The sequence below is a fragment of the Anarhichas minor genome, unplaced genomic scaffold (genome assembly GCF_050575085.1).
Source record: "Anarhichas minor isolate MPS153535 unplaced genomic scaffold, ASM5057508v1 ptg000090l, whole genome shotgun sequence".
Taxonomy (NCBI): Eukaryota; Metazoa; Chordata; class Actinopteri; order Perciformes; family Anarhichadidae; genus Anarhichas; species Anarhichas minor.
The window spans coordinates 1,362,909-1,389,018 of NW_027466536.1; the positions used below are offsets into that span (position 1 = coordinate 1,362,909).

General features: G+C 42.6%; 1 protein-coding gene across 1 annotated transcript; it reads right to left on the minus strand.

Moving 5' to 3' along the window:
• Positions 1–692: 692 nt before the first annotated feature.
• sf3b3 (splicing factor 3b, subunit 3) lies at positions 693–24,749 on the minus strand. Its single transcript, XM_076082150.1, has 27 exons — positions 24,624–24,749; positions 23,846–23,988; positions 23,189–23,344; positions 22,734–22,904; positions 21,823–21,995; positions 20,796–20,937; positions 20,331–20,443; positions 19,999–20,136; positions 19,750–19,853; positions 19,382–19,547; positions 19,173–19,268; positions 18,581–18,653; positions 17,638–17,789; positions 17,005–17,160; positions 16,594–16,749; positions 15,454–15,597; positions 14,852–14,974; positions 14,512–14,666; positions 13,909–14,083; positions 11,615–11,820; positions 10,621–10,777; positions 7,472–7,597; positions 5,255–5,467; positions 4,955–5,053; positions 2,669–2,812; positions 1,825–1,929; positions 693–1,699 (listed from the first exon to the last, which is right to left on the minus strand). Exons 2-27 carry the CDS (start codon positions 23,913–23,915, stop codon positions 1,559–1,561), a joined length of 3,654 nt encoding a protein of 1,217 aa, XP_075938265.1. The 5' UTR covers positions 23,916–23,988; positions 24,624–24,749; the 3' UTR covers positions 693–1,558.
• Positions 24,750–26,110: the final 1,361 nt, after the last annotated feature.

A 26,110-nucleotide genomic window follows, 5' to 3' on the forward strand; every position in this document is an offset into this window, starting at 1 on the left:
ATGGGCTACCTTCTGCAGACGAGTAGTTTGCTGGTGACTTTATATTCTTTTGTACTCTTACTCAACACTCATCGAGTTGTTTTTTGTAAAGTAACAGTACTTCTACTGGAGTACATTGTTTGGCTGCTATCCAGCAACTGGCGAAACCATAATTTTCCTGGATGGACATTCTAATAGATCCAGATGTTGCTTTCCCTGTGGACTTAAAATGAGGAGCACATCTTCTGGATGAAAGTCACTGCAGGGCGCTGTTCTGTTGGCCATATTTTAAAAAACGATTGAAAAGAAAACCTCAACCTTTTAGTTTTCATAATAACCTCTTAACTCAAACGAACATATCCCAACTGGACCTGATTGGCTAATCTCCACTTCAGCACATTTTAACTGTTGAGCCTGTTTGTTACAGATGCACCGCATGAATTTAGAGGAATTTGGGTGTTTTCAGACAGCACAAATTACGTGGTCGTTCTGCCTGTAAAGACAAAAATCAAACCAGTCAAATTTACACAATTTCACTTTCAACCAAAACAGCATAAATACCGTTCCAATGCAGAAACCATGACAACTCACAAAAGGTTATATTGGACCTCTAATGTCTTCATTTGATTGAGACAAATGTAGACATGAATCCTTTGGCTAAGCAATGGTTCTCTCACACACACAGTGGCAGGAAATGACACAAACACATGGCATTATAACGCACAAAGAAACAACTTTATTTACAAAAACAGACCACTGCCCCCATCCCACAAACCCACAAACTCAGTGACTACTGAGGAATGCTATGTCTGCGCCTGTGGCTGGGAATTTACAGGACTGAGAAGAACAACACCCAGTGCAAACCTTGGGTGTTCTTCCACCCACTTATTTAGACTGAGTTCAGCAGTCGTCTAATGCCACAGCATGGCAACACTTGAACTGTGGCCCCAATTGGCTCCTGTTTGGTTCCCAGTTGCAAGTCAGCAATATGCTTTAAAGAGTCTGTTAACATGTTGGATCCAGACAGGTAGGACAACGGGCTGAGAACGATTTAATCACCATCATGGTCTCTGGTATATGCATCATAACATAATTCTAATCAATACACAATGAAAAAAAAAAATCATACCATACAAAAACATTTTTGTTTAATTTAGCTGAGATCAAAGACGGAGGACACAAACTGAAATACCACCTTATTGCTAAATAACAGACACTAAAAATGTTCTCAGAGTTCAAAGGTCTTCTGTCAAGGCAGCGTGACGTCAATCGATTGTGGACAGAACTACACTTCGCTGCTTGGCATGAGCTAAAAAAAAAGTGTGAAAATAAAAAGTATCCACACAGATTTAGGGTATGTACTCTTGGGGGTCCAGATGACAGTTGCTCATCGTCCAATCGGGAGCGTGTGAATTCTGTCCATGACACCGCTGGGGGGGGGGGGGGGGGTCCTGAACAGAGGGCACACTGTGGCAGAGAATGATTTGTGTGTGTGTGTGTGTGTGTGTGTGTGTGTGTGTGTGTGTAACGGTCCTAATGAGTGCGTCTCTGTCCACACCAGCTGCATGAAGGTGTACTATTAGAAGGCGTAGCGAGTGCGAATGTCCTCCAGTTTCTTGGAGACCTCGGGCGGTGTTCTGTCCAGCTCTTCTGCCACACTTTTCTGCTTATGAGGGTCCATACTGTTGAACTGCTCACAGAGATCTCCGTCAATCACATTCTGGAAAGAAATACCAAGAAGAGAAAAAAGACTCAGGGCATATTGGTTTCTAATAGTCCATGATTCTAAAATGCACATCTGAAGGAGACATGAGATCTTTCTAGACATGTAAAAACAATACCAACCTTGACGGGGAAGTAGTAGGACCTGAAGCTGAGATGGTCTCTGCCGCACAGTGGAGGAAACTCAGAGCGCATGTGCATCTCTAAATGCTGGAAGAAGTCATGGTCCTGGACAAAAAGACAAAGAGCAACGGGAAACATGAGAAGAAGGAAGAATAAGGTGCCAGAAAAATGATGGCTAAAAAATGTGCAACGAGACAAACAGAGTTGAGGAAACTAATTTTGAGTAAATTGTCTAATTGATCATCAAATGTGCCAGCTCCCATTAACCACGATGCAGTGCGCCGTGTGAGTTGGGCGTGTGCTTCACGGAACCTCTTGCTTTGATATTTCGCCGTGTTCCATGTGAAGCTGATTCTCTGCTAGAGATTCGAGGTCTCGCCTACTTTCTCCACGTGCAGATTACAGCAACGACAGACAGTGAAGATTACTACAGTTCTGAGGTCTATATCTGTACAACATGTCACAGACAATAAAAACATAATATATATTTGTACCAACACTGCCCATTTCCTTTCAAAACAAACTTCTCTAGCATCTTTCTGTGGACAGAATCCCGTCATGTGTGCACAAGGCTTCTCTTCTGATCCATTTGCTGGAAAATGCAGTGAGTCACATGCTCCTTAAATTATAATTGTTGACTGCTTTTTTTCTGTCTAAATTATAATAAATTAGATTTATAAATGAATGAAAAATTCTGCCTATTTCTCTTCCTAGAAAGAAGGGCTGGCAGCAGCAACGCTACTTTCTAGAGAGACGCAGCCGTCACATGCTGCTCACCAGGCAGTGTGGCGTGGGCGTTATCCTCTTATGACATGTGGCGTGTGTGTGTGTGTGTGTGTTATACCTCATGTGAGGTGAATGGGACCAGTATGCCGATGCCTCCAGACAAAGTGGTGTAGACCATGGACTCCGAGCCTCCCGGGATCAGAGTGGTTTTCTGGAGGGATAACACGGTCTCACCAACGTGGTAGTTCACGATCACCTCAGCCTGGAGACGAAATGGAGGAGAAGAATTTCAGCCATTTGTTGTTGTTGTTGTTGTTTTCCTGTCTGGCAGAACTCAACCATATGATCACTTCAACAGATCCCAATGGAAATACAGATAGTTATTAGGGATGCTATTAATTAAGAGCTAGTTATGGAGTGGGGTTGTATGAAATATTGATGCAGTCAGAGTCATTACTTTTATATATTATCTTATCACAGACATGTTTTGGAAGGTGCCTGCACATTTCCAATGACGGCTTCTCAGATGGTTCTTTGTAACAAACCATCCGACAGGTCAGGTTCAAGAAAGCCTAGAATGATATTTCAATGACCTCTCGTCAGTGATTACCACTGATTACAGCTGGTAGCGTCTATCTGTCCGCAGTCTTATTAGGACATGAGGAATGAAATCATGCGTCACTGAAGCCATTTCATGTCTCGAGATAAGTACATGAACTCTGTGCCAAGGTCACAAAGAAGCCACACGCTGTCATCTTCTGCTGAGAGGAAATTGGTCCGGATGGTCAGATCTAATCCAATAACCATCAGAAACCCTCTTTGTCAATAATTAGAGAAAATACTCAGGATGTACTCAGGATACAAATGCAGCATTGGGGCGCAAAACTGCATACACAGCATGTATATACACGCCTTGAGACGGAGAAAGCACACCACACAAGAAAGACAACTGAGGGAGAGAAGTGTGCAAAAACTCTGCCCGTCTCTGGTGGGAAACAACTCGAGCATGGCCGATACTTTTGGGACCGATGCCCATATTAGGGAGTAAAAAAAGAATATCGATATGAGCAAACACGTACACCCTCTGATGATGAAACTTACAGCGCTTGAACCGTAGCAGCCACGGAAAGCATGACTTTGGCTTAAAGGTCTACAGCCATGCTCTGTGAGGCTGCAGTCAGCCAGTCCTGGTGACTAATTGCAGCTTTAAGCCACTCTCCATCACGTTGACAGTTAACGGAGGCACGTCTTTGGCTCCGTGGGGGATTCCAACAGTGGAAATGTCTCCACCGACCAATAAAGGCTTAGCATGACTCAAAAGATGTCGAAAGGAAGTTATCTCAGGCCTTGGTGAAGGGAAGGACTCCCAAGTGGACAGTTTGAGCTACATGACAGAAATCACCCTGACACACGCTGACATTTGGGGTTAAGACAGTCAGTCCTTTCATCTCGCTCAACGGACCACTTTGTCTCCCTGACCTTCATCTTCTGAGATACATTAATGAAATAAAAGTGGAATGCATATAATCTAATGTAAGACAGCATTTAGACGAGCCATGTATGGATAATTAAGTTCCCCCGGGCTCGCCCACATCTAAACGCAGACACGGTACATTTCCAAACTCAAACTAAATTCTCAATCAATGTGCACGGAGGCAAAAATAGCTGACAAACGTGTCACTAAGACAACTGGAACCAACTCATAATGTCTAAGGTTGAGGGACTTTCCCACTCCATCTGCTACCTAAACAGTTTTTGACCAGCATTTAAATATGGGATGAGTTGTTCCGTGTGTGTTTCTGCAATCTATGAGTGTGTGTGTGTGTGTGTGTGTGTGTGTGCGTGTTTACACGCTTGCATTTGTGAGTAGGTTCAACTTGTGGTTGACGATGTTATGCAGTCTGTGAATGTGCATGTGTGCTGTGTTACTGTGTATTGGTGGTTGGAGGTCAGAACAGTGGAGGAGGCAGATTAGTAGACGGGCCGGACATTTTGGCAGTAGCAGCAGCCGGCCTGAATCATTCTAACTTGTGCGGCTTGGGCTCAACAAAAGACACAAAGTCTCTTCCTGAAAGACTACTCAAAGCCTGAAGTGAGCGTTTCAACATTAAAACCAACTGTTGCTCTCTCTTTATTCCTGTCTTACACATAAATGCTGAAGAATAGTCTGGCCAGGCGAAAAAATGCACACATAAGTTTAGCTGTGCAGTAAAGACTGGCCTAGTCTCATGCTTTACTGGCTTTATTGGAATTGTGCTTGTTTGTCATCAACTTACAAATGAATTTTATGGTAATTTATCCGTTTCAGGCACTAACCCTCAGCGCTCGCCTAAGAACAGGCCTGAACCCGGACAAAGCTTGTGAAGCCTTGCAGGGCGGACGGTTTGGAGAACGATCGTTTTACCTTCTGTGATGCTCCATTAAGGAGGCCTCGGTCCCATAAAGCTTTGTTCCCTGTGGGGTCTTCATCCACATCGTCGCTGGTGTTGGGGGGTAGACGCACCTGAAAAAATGAAGACATGCATTTGGTTGGCAGTCTCACTGGGCTCCAGAAGTTTTGTATGCGTTACAGACACGGTCGATATTGTATGATTTCTGCGTCGTATGCACCAAAGAGGCAACTGCGCCTAATCTGATGCATCATATACTAGACAGTGTGGTGTCTCTCTCTCACTCACTCACTCTCCCCCATCCCCAAACTTACAATGCTGATGTTCCCAAACTTGTCGGCAGAGGCCATGGTGTCGTAGTCGAGCAGACAGGCCGTGGTCACCCAGCGGGGGTATGTGTCATCGGCGAAGATGATGAGCTGGTTCTCGTGGCGTCTGTAACGAACCCAGAAGAGGCTCTCCTGGACGTCAGTCACGATGACGCGCTGGCCGATGGTGTGGATGCTGGTCACCAGGTTGGGAACGTGCTAAACAGGAGAACAATAGAGCACACCCGGTGAAGCGCACTCAAAAGACTCTAAACGGACCTCCTCCGTTGGACACATTTTGATCCAGTGCCTTTTGTGAGAACCTGGATTAAAGCAGGACATCGTCTCTCGTCTCCTCAAACACCAAAAGAACTAGAAGAAGCCGAGCCAAAGTCTGATGTCGTTCCCGGTGATCATTCATTAAAACTGATTCAGTGACAGACTTTGTGTTTTTGGGAGGACATCAGATAAGGGAGAAACCAAACGGGTATAAAAAAGAAAAATCCGCGTACAAATATTTCGTCAAATATTTAGAAAGATGTTTGTTTTTTCCAAATAGGCTGTGAAACCGGCAATGCGTCTTCTGTTTAATTTAAACAGCACGTATTCACCATCGGCTCTTTAATTTGCATGACCACACTCTGCACGATCTAGGCAATAAAGAACATCTGGGAATAAAAATCAACATATTCACTGTTCTTTTCACCTCCTGGCCACAGCCAAACTGGGAGTTACATTACACAAAAAGAACATTACATATTACAGATTTGAAGAAACCGAAAGCTGACATTAACCTTTAACATCTTCACCCAAACTAAGAGCTTAAAAATATAACAAATAAACAGAAATTCTGTTGAGGGCTGGCAGTAGCAGCAATGTTTTATGCGTGCGAGCCGCAGCAGTTCAGCGTCCTCAGCCGCGCTGCTCTATCCTGGGCGCCACAATGAAAGGCGAGAGGTTCTGTGATGCAACGGAGCGACGTACTTCATCGGGTGTTGCATCTCCCTCGTACACGTGTATATGCTATTGCAAAATCCATGTCATAGCAGAGCGCGACACCGATGACTGTGATGAAACCGGTATACAACACCACCCAAAAAAACATAAATACAAAGCAAACGAGCGATGCTAGTTAACCAAACAACGGCGGTTAGAGTGGTGAAAATATCGTCACGATATTGTCGTCATAGAGGCATTAAAGAAAGCGCTTCCCAGCGCACTGTTTGTGAACACAGACTCTACTGTGAGCAGGTTAACAACAGTCGGTTGTCTCACTGCTACTTGGGAAAGGACTCTGGTTGAAGGACGTTATTTATTAGTAGAAAAGCAAACACTTTCACAGACAGATCCTAATCTGAACATTTCTGTCCTTCATTCATTTCAAATCGACGCGCTTTCAAATTATATCTAATCCAGAAAAAGAGCAGGAGATCCATTATTGAATTAAACAATTAAACTCATTTCAATCATTGCTGTCATGCACTGTCCGATAAAAATAAAAATGTTCTTTGCAGGAGGGAAAAGCCAACTTCAATTTGATATACTAGCTTCTTTTATCAAATTAAGCCATTAAAGTCACAGTGAAAAGGAAGTTTGGTGTCTGAACTGTGACGCATTCACAGTGAAATGGAATATTTGAATTTATTCAAATTCAATTCTTTACATTTTATTGGGCTTAAAACGTAGCGTGATATGGAGCTACAGAGGAATTTTGGCTGCACACACAACTCCCTGTCATTAAAAGTTGCAGCTTGATGGATGTATGTCTTCATATAATTGGTTGGTACTCGCTTACGCAAGCACACGTCGCATTTTGTTTTGCAGGAAGAAAAGATGATTGGACATTGATATACATTTTTTTTGTTGCATATATAGTTAAATAGGTGCACAATATAACTGAGGATGTGATCTTTAAGGGTTAAAAAGGCCTTTTTCTTTTCATCTCGACTTTGAGACATTTGATTAATGTGGCTCCATCATGATGCCTGAGAAGCTGAACGCATTCCGCATCATACCAGGGTTTTATCTTCTTAATTGGAATCAGTGTATTTCTTTAACCCATGAATGTAATAATCCAATCATACTTTAAAACACATAATCATCTAAATTAGATTATATGACAGTCTTGCATTTTAATCACTTCCTGCACGAGGCCCAATGTGACTGCCTAACTTATTAGACATTAGGTACGTAGATAAATGCGTGTTTGGGTCCTCGTCTTACCTTGTTTTCACACTTGCGGAGCAGCTTCTTTTTGCCCAGGTCGTAGATTCTCAGCAGTTTCCCGACTCCAACCAGGACTCGTCCCTGGAATGGAGCAATGGCCAAAGGCACGTCCTCTACCGGGGTCTGCCAATCAAAACACAAAGCTAATACGATTATTCAAGGCATTTTGTTTGAGCTGCATCTTTGTTTAACAGAAACACATTTCTTGAGGAGAACATCTTTTTGAAGTAGGGTCCAATGTCTCACTAAACACAGCATGAGACAAATCCTCCTTCAGGCATAACTGTGACGAGTGGACATGGGCTGTTGTAGTAGTTGTTAGAACAAACATTAGTATGTGTAAATGTGTATAACAGACAAACGGCTGCATTTAAAATAGGTTTTGCTGCTGCCCCCCCGTCCACAGCAGTACATTGCTGTTCATTTCTCCAACTGGAGGCGTGCCGACCGTCATCTACTGTTGGTACTACACCGACTGTGGATAAGTACCTCATACAACCCCACCGCAAAGATTACGAACTCTCCCTTTAAGAATTACCATCAACTTCAGCAAATCTGGATGTGTATCATCATGGTATGATTTATGGGTATTAAAAAAAGAAGAAAATACCGCATTTTTGTGAATTGTATTTTTCAAACAAGATTACAGTCACAAGTTTGAATTTATCTGGAAAATCACTAAGAATGTTTTATTACTGGCCTTTTCCTTAAAAGTTTCCACTGCTTAATAGGGATGTGGTCCAAGTGAGCAGAGAAGCCCAAACAAGTCACCACTCTTTGCTTTTCCTGAGGCTCGCCATTACTTTGATGTGCGTTTAAGAAGGTTAATTATCCTGCTGGAACATACATCCTGACATACAACCTCAAGCCAGAACAGATGTTATGTCTGTGTTACATGCCGTGTTGTGTTTGTGCTCTCCCTCTGTTTTCCCTCAGTGTCTTCTCGAGTGCCACCCTCTGTGCCGGATGCCAGCTGCAGCAACTGATTGGACGTGGCTGCGTTCAATCACGATTAGCTGTGGCTGGTGGCTAAAAGGAGAGGAGCTCCTGAAGGACGATCTCTTGGGCAGACCACAGTAGTGAGGCTGTGTGTACGAGTCGGTGTGGAGCAGACACCCTTGAGCCGAAGCTGCACCTTTGTTCCAGCCGTGTGGGCTGTTGTTGTATGTCTAGTGTCGCTTTCTTTTTATAAGAAAGTAGTTTTCTTTTGCTGCCGTGCAAGCAGCTAGCCCTTTTATTATAAATACTCTTTTGTTAACCGTCATCGTTGCTCAGTCTCTCTTTCCCCGGGAAATTAACACCGTTACTCCCCGCATCCCCTAGATGCCAAAAAGGGGAACGTAACAGTCTGTCATGGATGCTGCTTCATTTTGGTCGGGGTGTAGATGATCACTTACAACTCACTGGCTCCAGATTGGAGGTTTTATGTGCTGCTGCGTTAACCTCCTCACAACTCGCTCAGATTCAACTGTGAGGAGCACATTCTGCCGGTCCGCAGCAGTTAAGTTTAGTCCATGCAAACGGTTTGAGTCGGGTTTGGACGACTCTCCCATTGAGGCTGACGTTTAAGGTCTTTTATGCATACAAAGGGATGGGATCATTGTATCCTTGATGCATACACTGTTCTGTCTAGGAGTTGTTAACTAGTCTCCATTTGAGATGCGTTGATGATTTTGAGTTGCATAATTCCATAGAAAATCTTTCACTGCATATCTGAATCATATTTCACCCGCAGGAGATCAATTATGCTTTGAAAAATATCCATTTAAAAAGTTAAAATAACAGTTAGAGAATCTTACATCTTATCAGAAAAATCACAATGTTATTACGAATGATTGTGTTGATGTTTAAATGAAATAAATAGCATGACGAGAAGTAAAGCGTATTAGTGAGATCAGGGCTGTTTTTTTAACTTAATGAGACGATCACAAGGCATTAAACTATCAAACTATAGATCAGTTTCCCAAACGGTTCCTGGGGACCCATTTCACAATAGGCCTCATCTATAAATCGTGAGAAGAGCAAATTTGTTCGTAAATGAACATTCCTGTTAATTGTTACTTCCATTTCCGCATCAACTCATTATGTTGAATAGGTAAACCAGCCATGTTGTTGAAAAAATATAAGCGTTAAATACTTTACAAATTTGACCAAATAAATGCTTTCTGTTCCTTTCCTCTCATCAGTTGAACAAAAATGTCCGCTAGGCTGTCATATTACATTTCAATGTTATAAGAAGGCTACAATTATCTGAACAGTAGGAACGTTCAGGCTCCCTCATTCGGCTCACGGGTTTACTGAAGATATAAATGTTAAATAATAAAATAGTAAAAATCTCAGATATTAGTCTGCAGTTTTCAAATAGTGTGTACATGTGTGTACCCGAGTATGGCCTCCTGAGCCATCCTGCTCAAGTTTCTTGGGAGTTGCCCGTATCTTATTCTTGCAACTCGCATTTAAAAAAAAAGAAAAACAGGATCTGTATTTCACCAGGCATTAACACACTCTGCCCCCAACTACATTATGTGATACAATCCCACTTCTCCCAAAGAAGCATGTATATACAGGTGTCTGACCCCAGTAACACGTCAGTCACATTGGCTACATTTCATTTTCTCTCCCTTGCTGTTTGCATTTTTAACATCAATCACAGAACTGTCACTTTAACATTGAAACCAGGCTATGCAATCAAACCCCTGCAGATCTATAGGTTCTGGATCTGCAGTTCCAGTGCAACCTGCACCATCTGTTAGCAAGCTAAGTGACAGTAGCAGGGGTTTAGACCGGCACAATGTGTAAGCACGGCGATGTTGCCACCAACAGGCAAAACTGTCGCAGAGCCGTAGCAGTCATTGGTCATTTGTGTGCCAACACCCAAACTAAATATATTCTAGATCTGAACAGAAAAGGATCTATAGCCGGTATCGTTTGACCGGAGAAGTTTAGATACTACTTGGTTCTGGCTTGTTTTGGTCACTACCGATACCCAGCCCTAGTTCAGTAGTAACTTTATGAGTAAGTTGCAATCTGGTTCCTCAAGGTGCTTTGCAGGTAAAAATAAATATCCAAGAAAAAAAACCTGCAAACAAAGTGATCAGCGATCTAATGTATCATTTCATTTAGGTTCAGTTAAACGTCAAACCCACTTTGTGCACAAACTCCAGTTTCTCGCCTCCACTGATGAGCCGGTAGGTGTAGATAAAGCCACCGCTCGATGATCTGGGGTTGAGAATCATGTCTCTGGCAACGCCCACCAGAACATACCAATCATCTCCTGTGTTTGGGAAACGACACACAGCCACGCTGAAAGATATCAAACAAAGGAAAAGGGAAGGACACGAGGTGTGAGTAACAGGCTCCTGGGAGAATTCAAAAGTCGGAGAATTTAGAACAAATGATAAAAGACGTCCTACACAGACATTGAACTATAGAAACATTTCCTCAGAGCATGAACACCACTCAACATGATGCATTAGAGGCTGCGACAGGGTAGGAGAAATACATTTACAATCCTGATTAGGTATGAGAGGATATGAACATTTCACGTTGCGATTATCCCGGCCAAAATAATTGCAATTAACGATATTGTCCTGATAATTATCAAAAGATGCTCAAAACTCTTCAAATGGCACCAAACGTCGGCTTTCACTTCATCTTACATTATGTTAAGAAACAAATAGTTTTGTTGTATGGGACACACTTCATTTTGTAGAGTACATCCTTTTTCAGTGAAAAACAAAACATCTTAAGTAAATTAATTACAAGTGACCATGGATTAAAAAAAGTGATTCTGTTCTTTCTTACATGATAATTCCTGTATTTATATAACAGGCAGCATTTTCCTAAAAACTATTTTTAGACTAAGAAATTCTAAAATAATTCCTCTCAATCATCCGCCCGGATCGTCTCCTCCTTACTCTGCTGTGTTCGGTTGTGCGTCAGTCAAAGGGGATGTGAAGCCTTCAGCCAATAACAGCAGGCAGGTGGGTCAGGACTTTAGCAAAATATAACCACCAGGTAACTTTACTATCTCTGTCTCTCCTCTCTCTATAAAACGTATAAAGAGCGGCGGCATCTCTCCGTTCATCCTTTCCTCATCCGAACGCAATACTTGATTTACATGAAACTTAACCTGCTCACCTGAAAGCTGCTTCGTTCTGTTCCAGCTGCACCAGGTCCAGTGTTGTACCCTGTATGGGGTTGATGAGACGCACCAGCGAGGCCCACTGTCCGGCTCCGGCTTTGGGTGCGCCGAAAATGGCTTCTGGGAGATTCTCGTTGAGGAAGGCAGCGGCCATCTCGGCAGCCAGTTCTCTCTCATCTTCTCCAGCAGCCTCCACCATCTCCTACCGAGGCAACAGCAACAAAGAACAAAGCAGGTCAGCTGAAGGGAAACCATCATGTCCCCATGTGGCCGACCCGTTCAGGGGGACATATCGACAATGACACAATCTTAACTAATAAATCTCTTTCAGGTACGGCTCTCACGATCCAGAGGGCACTAAATGGTTAGACTCTCAATTTCCCACGTGCCTGGACAAACTCAAGATAGGACTTGGTGTCACTCTTGACACGCCAGCTGTTTTACGGCCGAGTCTACCGTGTTTTAAGACCCCGTATTTCCGTTTTTTATGAGCATCCACATTCCTGAGGAACAGAGAGACTCATCCAATTGTACATCAACAATTTAAAGAAACGTTTTCTTGATATGCTAGTCTTAGTAAGTCCTTGAATCTTTTATATATATTTAATCTACGTCTGCGTAACAAATTGATTTCATTTGTAAACAACTGCTTTGTGTGCATTTGTTGTTGTCATACAAAACTCATCTTACCTGACTGACTCACTGCACATATTGTGTGTCTTTATACATTATTATGCTATTATTATTAAGTTGACCAAATCTCCAAATTTTAACATCCGAGTTTATAAAAGTTATGTATCGTTAAGTTCATGACAGCAAACTCTGCTCGCAACTTTTCTGTCAACATCTGCACCGACAAATAGCCGGTTTATTCCAAGAGGCTTCAGGAAAACTGAACCATTTGCTGGTTCCGGCTTCTAAAGACATTTTGCTGCTGTTCACCGTTGTTTATATTACACTAGATGTAACATTATGGTACCATAACAGCAGCTGTGCAGAAAAGACTTAAAATGGGGGCAATGAAGACATATTCAGAAAAAAAACAAATGAAGCGACTACTAGCAACAGAAACACGCTCCGCATGTTGATCATCCTCATGCTTCAGTCGGGACAAAGAGTAAACGGGACAAGATGCCGTCTTAAAGCGCTCTGGGATGTTTTCAGGCAGTTTGAGTTTACAGAGCACCACATTGCTGCGTCTCTGCGTAGAACACTTTCACGCTTAAGAGGATCGTGGCTGAGTTTGTCTTTTTTTTTTGCTGCAACATGTTCTCCAGAATGAATGCATGCTTTGACTGGACTTCTAATCAGTTCATCCTCGAGTCCATGTGGACGTTTGGGCCAAATTTGATGAAATTCCCTCCAAGAAGTTATAGAGATATCACGTTCATGAGATTATTTTTCTTTCCTGAGAGGTGTTGGCATTTTCAAAATAACGGAGATGTCAAAAAGGTGGCCTTGATGCTCAGCCTGCGTGGTCTCTGCACTGTAAATGGTCTGTATTACAGCACATGTTAAACCCCCGGGGAGAGACACTTTCTCTCCATTTCTCTTTATTACTTTGTGAAGTCTGGCTCCGTCTTCAACTTTCCAATTGAAAAGAAAGCTCTAGCTTCATCTGAGGTGGTTTGTGTCTTTGTCAAAAGAAGAGTTGATTTCCTAAATGGATTATGAAGACTTTGCTGAACACATTCTGACGTAGCAAACTTAACTCGCATGACTGATCAGCTGCATCTGCTATCAGCCTCTTCCCAGACACATTTATATTGACTTAAGCATGAAATATTCCCAATATTAGCCGACACGTCTCCATTTTTCTCTTGTAGATGGACCACCGTGACTTGTTTTGTTTCTGGTTTGCAACCTCTACTACTTCTTCTGTTTATTGGCAGATTACAGCCGTGCGTTAAGTGAAGCCGACAGTATCAACGTCTGCCGAAACTACGCAGCCTATTTTATTCCCTCCAACCCAGTGGATGGACATGTGCCTAACTTGTAACATTTTAAAATTCACTTGACAATTGAATGGAAACTACAAACTGGACCAAACATTCCCAACAGGAAACTCAAATGACGCTGATTATAGTGGACAATTATTCAAAAGGGACAAGAAAGGAAAATAAAGTGTCTTTTACAAATAGTTTCTTTTTAAGATTTTAACTGTTAAAATAATAATAGCTCTAACCACCAGACCGACTCTCTGCTCTAATCAATGTATTACTGTCAGAGACCTGAGAGCAGGTATTAGTTTTACTAATGGGATCATTACACCGTCATCTCTTTGACATACCTCAGCCATTTGTTGCTTTCTCTGGGCTTTGGTTGCCTCGGTGTAGGCGTTGTGGTCAGTCTCGATCAAAATGAGGTTGTTGGTCTCCGGGTGGATCACAAATTTCCTGGGAGTGTACTGCAGAGGAAAGGCCACCTGGTTGAAGACGGCGCCTAATTTCTCCAAAGCCAAGATTCTGCCAGACGGATAATGATGGGTTAACGGGAGAAGTGAGAGGACAGTTGCAAATAATTGTTAACTTGAGGGGTACAGCCGAAGTCAGATCTATGCTTCTCTACTCAAGACATGTTTTCTTTATGGCACCTTTCATACAATCATGCCGCCCAAAGTGCTTCACGAAGCAGGATTACAACAGAACAGACTGAGCTGTTCTACCACACATTTAATTGCCACGGTAATCTAGGGTTTCTGTTGACCATCACAACACCTGATGGAGGTGTAGCACATTATCAGGAAACGTGGTGCGTTCATTATATACCTGGCATTCTTATTATTTACTTTGGTGTGATACATGGCAAAGGATGGAAGACTTTTTGTGCCATTCTCAAACATTTCTCATTGACACAATAAATAAGGCTGTTATGTTGCAGTGTGTATCCATACCTCAGCGTGTTGGTGGAAATGGCCACTATGCCTTCAGGGCACTGCTCGGAGGCAAAGCCAGAGGCGTACTCCAGGGTCTCATACGACAGAGGGGTCAGGTGGAAGCGAGACTGGTACGAGTAGCTCAGCCAGGAGCGACTGGACATTGCCAGCACCTGTCAGCGAGAGGAGACAGACAAATTCTGATTCAATACGTGATCAACTTTAAAATGACAAACTCCTTAGGAGCTTAAATATTATGTTACGATTCCTTCCTTAGTCCGATTTCATACTTGCATGAGAGCAAAGTGAGGAGTCATTTTAATGTGTATTGATGCATATAAATGTGTGAGTCACATACAGCTTCCTGTCCCTGCATCCTGACTCTGAAGAGTTTGACAGGTCGTGACCCCAGGTAGCGTGTCCTGGTGTCTGACAGGTCACCAGTCACTGGGTCCAGCACAGTCCTCAGCAGCACACCGTTCTGAGGGAGGGGAGCAAACACACATGTTACTAGAGGACATGATCTAGAATAAATATCACATGAGCCCTCTAGAAGGATGAATGTAAAATACATATTTTTTTCCCCCTTTGTCGCTTACAGAGATTAATCCAAAACCTCCAGACTTCTGCTCTGGATTGAGGGTTAATGTTCAGTTGAAGTTGTGGTTAGATATCATACGTTGTTGCAGATATCTTAATTCAATTGAGATTCAGATCATTGATTTACTCAGACTGTGATGTAAGGCCGCAGTATTATGTATATAATGTTATATCATAATATAATGATATCCACTGTTATGTGATTATAATATCGCTCAAACTGGTAAAATAGATATTCGCACACTTGAATCTATGCAGAGCACTTCTAGTGTTCTCTGCATAGAACACTTCTCTTCTACCACACAGGTGTGATTTAAAAACAACATTAGTGGAATCAGCTGGGTGAATGGGAATGAATACCTGAAGCCCTATGTTGAGGTAGAGGAAGCCAATGGTTCCCTTTTCTCCAAGTTCATCCTGTTTCTCGACCCCTCCCATCTCAACAATACACAGACTCTCTGGCTGGGCTGGCAGGGCCTGCATACTCAACGGCTGGAGGCAGTCCTGAAAGGGATGAGAGGGTTAACACCATTTCAACATACAGAAGGCTGGAAACATAAAACACACGTTGATATACGAGGTCTCCTCCTTTAACACATTAAGTGGTATAGACATTGGAAATTAACAATTTACTTGTTTTGGTTTATCAAAGGCTGTTTGAAGCTTCTGGGAACAATGAAAAAGGAGTGAATGTCAGCACCGATATCAGCTGATTAACTACAAGAGTTGTCCCAAAGCTGCCTGTAGAAACTTCTATTTGCATGCACCACGTTTTCATTTATTTATTATTAACTTGGACCTCACAAGGCATTACTTACTCCTCATCAGTTTGCAGAAAAATTGCATCATATGTTTTTGAAATGAGTATATTGTATAATTTAAATAATGCTGCAAGTACAACTTTACCTCAGAAAGGTACAATGAAGCGCACGTGAACTTATCAAAGCCAGAATGGTTTTCTATTATTGATAGTTTGGCTGTGTTTGAAGCTAAATAGTGAATCTAAAATAAATATTTTAAAGGGCACAGGATGCTATATTGGTGATCCTTACTGACAGGGAGTCAAAGGTCATGTTTCCCCAAGCTTTGCCCTGGGGAAGGGTGCAACTGTTAATTGAAAAAACATGGATTCCTCTGACCTGAGAAGGAACCAAACAAATAAGTTGCGACTGGAGAGGATTCTTGTCAAGCATCAAGACAAATTTAGGAGCTGTAAATGGGGTTTAAACCAAATGCTAGTATGTTATGGTGACATGTATTTGGTTGCAGGATAAAAATAATTTACTGCTCATCACTAGGGATGCTGGTATCTCAGTCAAATAGTTTGATCAGGTATCAGTGACAATACGACAGAGCTTCACTCAACTGACAACCGTTGACTTTTTTCACGATTTGTTCAGTCAAACACAGAACATTTATTGGTAATGTGTCAGCGTGCTGAGTGTTGGTTTATTTGCTGACGGGTCGATTTAATTTACAAACTAGTGTTTCTGGTCATACCAAAGGGTCCAGGGAGATGATGCGGACGGTGTTGTCGACCAGTCCCACGGCTAGGAACCGCGAGCGCTGCTCACCGGGTGGAACGTTTGCGAGGCTCATACAAACCACGTCTGCAGACATCTCCTTCCGCTCCGTGTACTCATTCAGCTGACCGGACTAGAGAGGAAGGAACCAAAGAGAGAAACAGCATTACTACGCAGAGTCAGCTCAGTTTCTCCAGTGTGTATTATGGCACCAGAGAACTATTTAGTTTGTCTTTAATATTTGGAGGGCAAAATCTTAGGGCAAAGTTAACTTATTTTGTTTGCGTAGCAGATCGACCCTAAATCCCTTTGAGATTCCATAAAGACTTTCTTATGAGGTTGAAGCAGCACGAGATATGAAACTCTGAAAAACCATCTCCTCTCTTACCGGGTCCATCTCAAAGTAGACCAGCTCCCCTCCGGTGAGTGCGATGACAACCTGCCGCTGGTTCACAGCGCAGCGGACGATGGTTTTTTTGCCGGGAGTCTTCCACTCGTTCACACGCTTGTCTGCTCGGATATGGCGAATTCCGTCTGGGTACACCTGTGTGGAGAATCGGGGAGGGAAATAGAAGAAATAAGATGGGAAAACAGTAAGTAGTAGGATGGTCTATTGTCCTATTCCAACATTAATTCCTGCGTACTTCAGTTCACCGTTACAGATGTGGAGGATACACAAAGATGTTGTAGTCATCTGTGTTGCAATTCTAAACACTTTGCATATATTTGTATTTCATTTAAAGACAGAGTTACAGGGAAATAAATATTTATGGGTTAAAATGTCAAATTCTTTGTAACAAGCAATTATAAATGACTCGATACATCATACAACTATGCATAGAGATACGCTTGAATTGAAACTGTGTTTCAATCAGACGGGCGGAAGGGTACTTTATTAATCCGCACGGATAATTTCATATTCTGTGACGTAATAAAATCTAATGGTAAAGACTGTTTGTATGCAACTGTTGTCCAGTATCATCACAGGTACGAATGAAGATGATGTTTAAGGCCCACACACCTGCACCAGCGCGTCTTCACCGAGCAGTGAGCAGGAGAGAGTAGGCGTCGTTCCCAGAAATCCAGAATCTGTCACTTCCTCTACCGTCTCTCCGATGGACAGCACCAGAGTGGCGTTCACGAAAGACACGATGATGTAGGCATCAAACTCATCTGATGAAAGAAAGGAATAGAGGCAGACAAAGAAAAAGCAGCACTGATAAGAAAAATATTTAATGCAGATGGAGCTAAATATGATAAATAGATGTACCTTCAGCGTGATTTGTCAATCACGTTGAAGGTACAGCATCCTAGTTTGATAGTTTGTTTGTTGTATTCAATTCAAAGTGGCAGAAATGACCTATTTCCATTTCATCCTCCCTGCCGCTTGCCAGCTTTTTGGGACGGACACTCAGTTAGCGGCTGTAGCATCTCAGCCAGTGCAAACTCAGGGGTCTGATCCCAGGGAACTGACTCAGATCAGCAAGCTTTCTGTGGGCTGCCGTTACACAGGATAGACCCAGAGTTGCTGCAGACCGGCACTGGCTGAATTCGATTTTGCTTTAGAAGTAAATCCGCTAACATAACACTTTGGGTTTTTAGCCAATAAAACTATCAAATCATATATGGACTGTACAGCACCCAGTTAGTGACACAGTAAACACAAATGTATTGTGTCTCTATAAGTTATTCAGAAAAACGCTTCTTTAATGCAGCTAAAGACAACAAAAAAACGTACCAAAAAACATTCAAAATGGCATCAATGTATGGTTTTGATGCGGGCGTTTTCTTGCCATTATAATCTTTATAAAACCAAGTAAAGGAAGTTTGGCTTTAGACATGTTGCACCTTTAAGGTGAACCGCCTCTATTTGCATCCCGTCTTTAACTGGCTATACGGCAAATTGTAAATTAGTTTTTTTGAGAGGTTGGAAAAAAAGTTGTATGAAACAGGAAACTTGTTACCTTCCACATGTCTGCGTACTGTCCACACAGCGTTGGGGTTACCGGGCAGCTCAGACACAGCCATCTCTGACACCTGATAGAGAAGGAAGACAAAAAAGGCAGCGATATTTATATCCAGGGAGTGCAGTTAATGACAGTGTGGACCCTCTGGAGGCTCTGACAGCTAGACGGAGTAACAGCGGGGGCGGGGCTTAGCGAAGAGGCCATTTAAGCATTGTTGTTGTGATAGGCTCACTACATGTAGTGTGTGTGTGTGTGTGTGCACATGTATTGAGCACAAAACACTTGAGAAGTAACTGAAGAAGCGCATCTTCTCTGCTGCAAAACGTGTTTTTTACTCTCAGGTGGGATCTAAACATGTTAACAAATACAGAACCAGAGATGCCGACCAACCAGCAAATGATTGTTTGTTGCCATGTTTGTAAGCAGCGAGTAATGAAAGCAGACTGAAATCAGTGCGTTTACAGAATCTTCAGCTTTTAATCAGAGAAGAGACATGAACAAACTCATCACTTTTCAGCCAACAGAGTGTGTGTGTGTGTGTGTGTGTCCTGGCCTGCCTGCATGCATGTTGGCAAGTGTGTGTGTGTACCTCAAGTCCATGTCTAAGGACCCTCAGAGTAGACCGGGGTCCTCGACCACAGGCAACGTACAACTGTGGTGTGTCTTCATTGGCCAAATCAGCAATCTGTTAAAAACAGGAAGAGAGTACACAATGAGCCAGTAAGGAAATGCACTGCAGTACTGCTCCCAGGTATGTGGGAGGCTCAGTTGTATGGGTGTGCAAACAAACACACTGACCTGACAGGACATGATGGGTGACAAGTTCTCCTGTTCGTCCACCAGCACAAGGTTCTTGAGGGGGCGGGGCTGGAAGAAGAACGTGTCTCCCTCTTCCAACGGCATTGCAGAGGAGAACTCGGGCTCCTCGTCATCGTCACCCAAGTGAGCGATCTGGTAAAGGTAGCTAAAGAAAAAACACAACAGATAGAACATGAGGGGAAAAAGAGCAACAAAAAAGGAATTCTGAGGATATTTTTACACCAATCTGAAGGTTTTCAATCCCAGTAAGAAAAGAAAAAAAATGGTTGAAAATTGTATTCTGTCAAATGTAATACTAACTAACAAGAGGGAAGAAGAAGAAGAATTAACGCTGACAAATGACTTACTGGTTTCCAAATTCTGAACACACGAACAAGAAGCCGGTCTTCAGGACACACATGGCTGTTGCTACGGGGATCGTGTCGAAGTATTTCAGCCTGATTTCTGTGACCTGAGAAATAACACAGACCCTTTTTAAATATACATGTTTGTGCCAAAACATTTAGTAAATAAATCAATACCAGAAGGGAAAAAATAAATAAATAATTCAACACTACAGCAGCAGGTCCCTCCATCAATCCCTCATCTTCGCTCACCATTTCTTCATCTGTCTCCAGGGTAACCTTAAAGATGTCTCCCTGCTCAGTTTGGGCCAGGAAGAAGAACATGGACTTGGTCTTGTGGGTTGCTGAGCAGACAAATATCATGCCACGCTCCGGGTCATCCAGGTCATTCTGCAGGATGGAACGGACGAGGAAGAGAGGAATAAAAATACATGCGCATAGAGAAACAAAAAGTGGGATTGAGCTGTACCAATGTCTTACATCTCTACAGTCAAGAGAAGAGTCTCAGAAAGCAAGAGCAGGAAGTGTGTCTTAAAGTTGACCGAGTGTAACAAGTATGATGCGTTTCTGTATTTAGGACTCACCCTGCGTCGCGGGATGGGACAGCGAATGTCAGGCTGGTCTCCAAAGTTCTTGTAAGTGATGTAGTTTTCGGAGCAGATCAGAACTCCACTGGGCCCATCTGAACCACCAGGAACTAGACAGAGAGGAGCGTTTCTTTGTAATCAAAATACAGGCAATCCAAAAGCAGTATGGGCTCTATTCTCCAATACACGGTTTCCACTTAATACTTGAACTTGCTCTTCAAAGTGAGTAACTGTGTTGGTAAACTTGTGCCGAGATCAGAGGTGTTAAATCTTTCTCCATCGTTTATCAGAGAAGAGACATGACAAACTCATCATATCAACAACACTTTGATATGGGTAACAACTATCTGTAATCTAAGAAGCCTGTGCGTGTGTGTGTGTGTGTGTGTGTGTGTGTGTGTGTGTGTGTGTGTGTTAGCGAGGGTTTTCACTCCTGACAACCACATGTGCCCAGGTGCTTACCAGTGATGAGGAAATTTCCATGCTCTTCCAGAGCCTCGCTGTACTTGCGGACCACGTGATTTAAGCCGAGGTCCAGCTCGTAAAAGGTGAGCGTCTGTTGCGTGTTGGCGGCCGCTTCTCCCGTCGGGTCATTGTCAGCTTCCTGGAAAGAGCAAATATCAACATACAGGATCTGAGGTTTTCAAGATGAGTCCAATATTATGCACAGCCAGGGTTCCCACTCTTTTCTAGAGATCTTTTTCCAGGACATTCTAAGTGACAACCAGCTGGTATGAACGAGACACTAATATACATGACTGTATTAATCATTGCTGCCACAAATATTAGCCTACAGTTTTGCCTACCGACTCTAGACTGAATGTAATAACAAGTGGAGTCTTCAACGAGGCTAATCACACCCACTGTGAGCCAATGTTACCCCTATAAAAAGGTAACATTGGGCAGTATTTAGGGCTCTCATTCATTGCTTGGACCCCGGCTTCCCATTCATTATTATTCAACTCTCTCAACAATGCTCATTAGCTCCTAGCCAGAGTTGAAAAGCCAGCAAGCGATCCTGAACATAACTCAGATCTTTCAAGTGGCAATGTTATCTGTTCTGGTGGAGTTCTGGTTGATAGCATAGTAGTTCATTCACAGATAAACGCAAAAAGGAGAATGTTCAAATAATTCTCCAAAACATTTTACTTTAACTCCCGTTTTCCGTGTGTTTTCAATGACTTGAAAAAGCTGTTTTCCAAAATGTGCTTGAACCTCGCACACAGTATACCGTAGACACTATGGGAGTGGAGGCCCCTGTAAGCTCATTGAACCATAACCAAAGGGTTAAAAAAATGCTTATATCATCAGGATAGGCAACAATATTTGTTTCTAATGGTGTTTGAAAATGTGCTGTGCTGAGATCAGAGGTTGCATCTTTCTCCAGTAGAGTCAGAGAAGAGACATGACAAACTCATCACATCTACAACACAAGCCAGCGTGCGTCATCTCAGAGGCATCGTAACCGTGACTTCTTTCATGACCGTACCTCATAATCCATCTCGAGGCAGGCAAACATGGGATTCTCAAAGCCGACGTCGACTCCTACGACATGGTAGACCAGTGTGTTCGCTTTGTGTGCTTCCAGTGGAGAGGAGATGGTCAGCCTTGCAGCTGCATCTCTGTTCAGAATATAAACCAGCTTCTGCTTCTCTATCGCTCCTAGACAGGGGAGGGACAGAAGGAATATATAATGTATAATGGTAATACAACAGACTGTAGTGGACGGCAACATGGTGGTGAAACATGTCGTCGCTGAACTCAGGAGAAGGAGAACTATTGATAAGAGCCAGTCCCTCCCGTGGCATTTGTTGGACTTTTGACCCAAGCACACAGCACTTTTCTTGTATCTGTCTTTGTTTTCTTATGTTTGTATACTCGTGAACCATGTATGCATTTGTGGAAACTGTAGATTTGATATAAATTAAATAAAGTTTTCTAAAAAAATAAAATAATAAAAAAAAATAAAAAAGACAGAAGGAACTAACTTTAAAATATGCATGATCGTTCTTTTAGAAGAAAACATTTTGATTTTAGAATACAAGATGTTAGAATTACACTATTGTGAAGATAGTAACATCATTCTCAGGACACTCAAACTCATTTTTTAAAATTAGTTTCTGTGGACCTGTAATTCATACCAATAAGTACTAAACGTCTCTGCACGATGTTTCTATATTGTGTTGAGATTGTTCCTTTACAGTAGTGTATTGAACTGCACTACATACAGTTGACTGTTTCTAACATGCGTGTGCAACAGATGTCGCAGTAAACATACTGACATTCTACTGTGTTCTGGAGGTGTACCAACCTCGTCTGTGCGACATTAAAATAATATTTTCTTTTTTGGGGGTAAACTGTTGGATTGATGCAAACTTTGGGACTCTTTGTACTCCGTACCTATCATCACGGCTCTGCCTTTTGGGTCGACAGCCAGGAACTGTCCGGGGACGATGCGCCGGCAGCCGCTCTTCCCAAACGTTTCCTGGTGGATCTTCTCAAACATATTTTTGGATGGATGATATTCCAGGATGACAATTCGACCACTGTCGCTTCCAACAACAATGTAGTCTACAAACATACAAGAACGTAGATAAAACAAAAGGTAGTATATGTAGTGACAGAACTATTTTCTCTTGCACTTTATCAAAATATGAATCATTTTTGTGAAGTTATTGAATTACAGTTGAACATTGGATCTCAGGGAAGAGGGAAATCTATCCCATTCAGTAGTGGAATGTAAAACCAGTGGCCAAGACTGAACATACATCAACCTATTTCATAACAATACCTTTAGAACGGTGTCGTTAACTACATAATCCGAGTTTGTATTACATGCATCCTTGGCTACGTACCTTTGGTTCCTCCAGTGAGTCTGAAGGCCATCAGGGACCGAACGATGCCAAACACCTCCACTGTGAGCAGAGTGTGCACCTTTCCCGTGTTGGCATCTGGCCGCAATAATTCCAAGATCTTTCCCCTGGAAACAACGATCTCCTGCATTTTGGTTCCTAACAAGACACAAACATCTCTTTTCAGCATTCAGCACGGGTCACGTGTCAGCCATCAACTGAAAAAAAAAACACTGCATAGCTTTTCTCTCACAAACCCAGGAGTTGAAATTTAACAGAATTTCTCAAGAAAATCTGATCACCTTTCACAGAAATAAAATTGCAGCCAGTATGTATGTCTAAGTTAAAAATTATACATTGATATACTTAATGATCACCATTTAATCTTGCAAATATTAAAAGGGTGACAACAAAATGTACACCATTTCCTATATGACTTTCTGCAGTTCTGCTCTAATCAAATTCCAGAGGTGTTGCATTGTCTGGGGCCAACGTTGGGTGTTTTGCTCAGGGACACTTTGTCATGAGGGAAGGAGAAGCCAGGTAACGTGATTGTGGTTTAATCCCCTACTCCAAATCTTTAAATAAAATGACAAAAGAGGTGGGAAAATGGCAAGATGATGACCCAACCAAGCAGGAGCAAGAAGGCAGCGAGCTTACCTGAGAAGTTTCCATGGATGGCATGAGTGATGCCCGTGGCACGCTGAAGGGTGATGTTGTACAGAAACATGGCTCCTTTTCTGTGGCTTCCCCACAAGGTTCTTCAGGGGCTGCAAATAGAGCACTTTTAGCCCAGCTCAAACCTGTAGAGAAATAAGTAAATGGAAAAGACGTTTACGTTTGAACAGTATCATCTCTTACTTTGAACAGTTTATTTTCCATGACCCGTCAATGTGGTCTTAGCGGTGTGTTGAATGTTTAAGAGGGATATTCAAACGGAACTTCGCTGCACCGTTGAGGAAGTAACGTTAGCACTGTGGTACAATTAGTAAATGTTACTTTCCAACAACGAATTAACTCTCAGAAATATAGCCTTTATGAGTAAGAGGGTCAACAAGCTAACTTGTGAGGTTAGTTTGCATGCCATTAACCAACGAGCACTGCTAATGTTAGCTTAGCAGACAAAAGACGAACTTAACGCGTAGCAAGTCTGAACAAGTTTGTTTGTAAACTTGGCTCCTTTGTTGCAAGGCCAGGGTAGCAACGTTACCTATCGTTAGCCTTGAGAATTCAAGTTGGTCCAAACTGTGCACAGTTAGCCTTTACAGTTCACGTATTGTATTCAACGGACTGAGAGCCCATTCATAGAAAGCGCCACTTTTGCCTGACGCTATCCCCCATTTTCCTGCTATAATACTTAACACCGTGCACACGTTACATGCATATAACGTCCATCTGAATACTGACAAGCTGTATATTTGCACAATGTAATATTTACCGGCGTGTTAGATAAGATGCTTCTGATTTCAGATGGATATGACTTCATTTACACAAACAATCTCCAAGACACTCTGGAAGCCAACGATGAGCCGCCGTTTTGGGGTCTTTCGTCGGCTAAAACGCCGTCATGTTAGGTGGCCCACACGGCGCCTGACAGAAATGTGAGATTTGCTGTAGTATCGACAAATGTCCAGCAGATGTCGACAAAGACCTCAATAACGGATCTAAAGTCAGAGAACCGGGTATGCGATGCATTTGAAAGCGTTTTCGTTCTACATTATCCATCCATCCATCCATTTTCCACCGCTTATCCGGGGTCGGGTCGCGGTGGCAGCAGGCCAAGCAGGCCGACCCAGACCTCCCTCTCACCGGCAACATGTTCCAGCTCATTCTGGGGGATCCCGAGGCGTTCCCAGGCCAGCTGGGAGATGTAATCTCTCCAGCGTGTTCTGGGTCTTCCCCGGGGTCTCTTCCCAGTTGGACGTGCCTGGAAAACCTCCAGTGGGAGGCGTCCAGGAGGCATCCTAATTAGATGCCCGAACCACCTCAGCTGACTCCTTTCAACAAATGTGTCAAACGTGTCATGACATTGTGCACGATACTGAATACTGATGTTGGCATTTCATGGAATGATTCAGCACAAAAAAATCATAATACCAAATTTCAGTCAGCGGAAGAATCACCAGCTTCATGCAAATGCTAAGACAAGAAGATACATGACGTGACTGTGAGGGTCTCAGAGGACAAACAGACCCCCTCATCTCCGTCAAGGCAACAGACACAAATGGTGAACACAGTGACCTGCTAACACCTACAGTTATACAGCGAACTCCTATGGATTTACACCAGTATCAGCGACAACAACACTGGACTGGACTAAAACATCATAGAAAACGGACATATCTTCCGTATGCGGATCATTTCGACTCTCACTCATTCCCCAGGAACACTACGCTCAATAAGGGCATTCACAGTAAAGGTCAGACTTTTAATACTTCCCACCAGACTCAACCTTTGGGTTTTCTGCCACCCAGGTACCTCATTGTTTGCATCGAACCATTTTCCACCTTCACTGAGAAAGTGCAAACACACCTGTCAAACCCTTCATGTTTTATCTCTACAATAGTAACCCAGGTACGTGTTTTCTTTTGCCAATACAACCAAACGTGTAGCAACTGTTTTTTTTCGGAACTCATTTTAGTGCCAGTATATAAGAGATAATAGAATATGACTCTCATTCTCTGGTTATTTGATTTCATCTCAGTTTGATATTTGGAGGAGACTTTTTGCACTTTATATTTATATAACAAAAAATAAAAAGCTTTTCAACCAGTCCCTGATAATGCAGTAACCTACAGCACGTGTAAAAACTACAAATTCCAAAATGCTTTGCATGCATGAGGAATGCAGGGGGAGGGGGGCATCATTACCACAGCATGGCCCAGAGATGAATGAGCTCTGTCCTGAAACACAATGAGGATGAAG

What these genes read in the sequence shown, in the direction of transcription:
- sf3b3 (XM_076082150.1), bottom strand. Translation starts at nt 23,915, where the DNA reads ATGTTTCTGTACAACATCACCCTTCAGCGTGCCACGGGCATCACTCAT. An exon ending in TGGAAATTTCCTCATCACTG is followed by an intron (nt 20,444 to 20,795) that starts GTAAGCACCTGG and finishes CTCTCTGTCTAG; the next exon opens with TTCCTGGTGGTTCAGATGGG. An exon ending in TTAATGGAGCATCACAGAAG is followed by an intron (nt 2,813 to 4,954) that starts GTAAAACGATCG and finishes TTTCGTCTCCAG; the next exon opens with GCTGAGGTGATCGTGAACTA.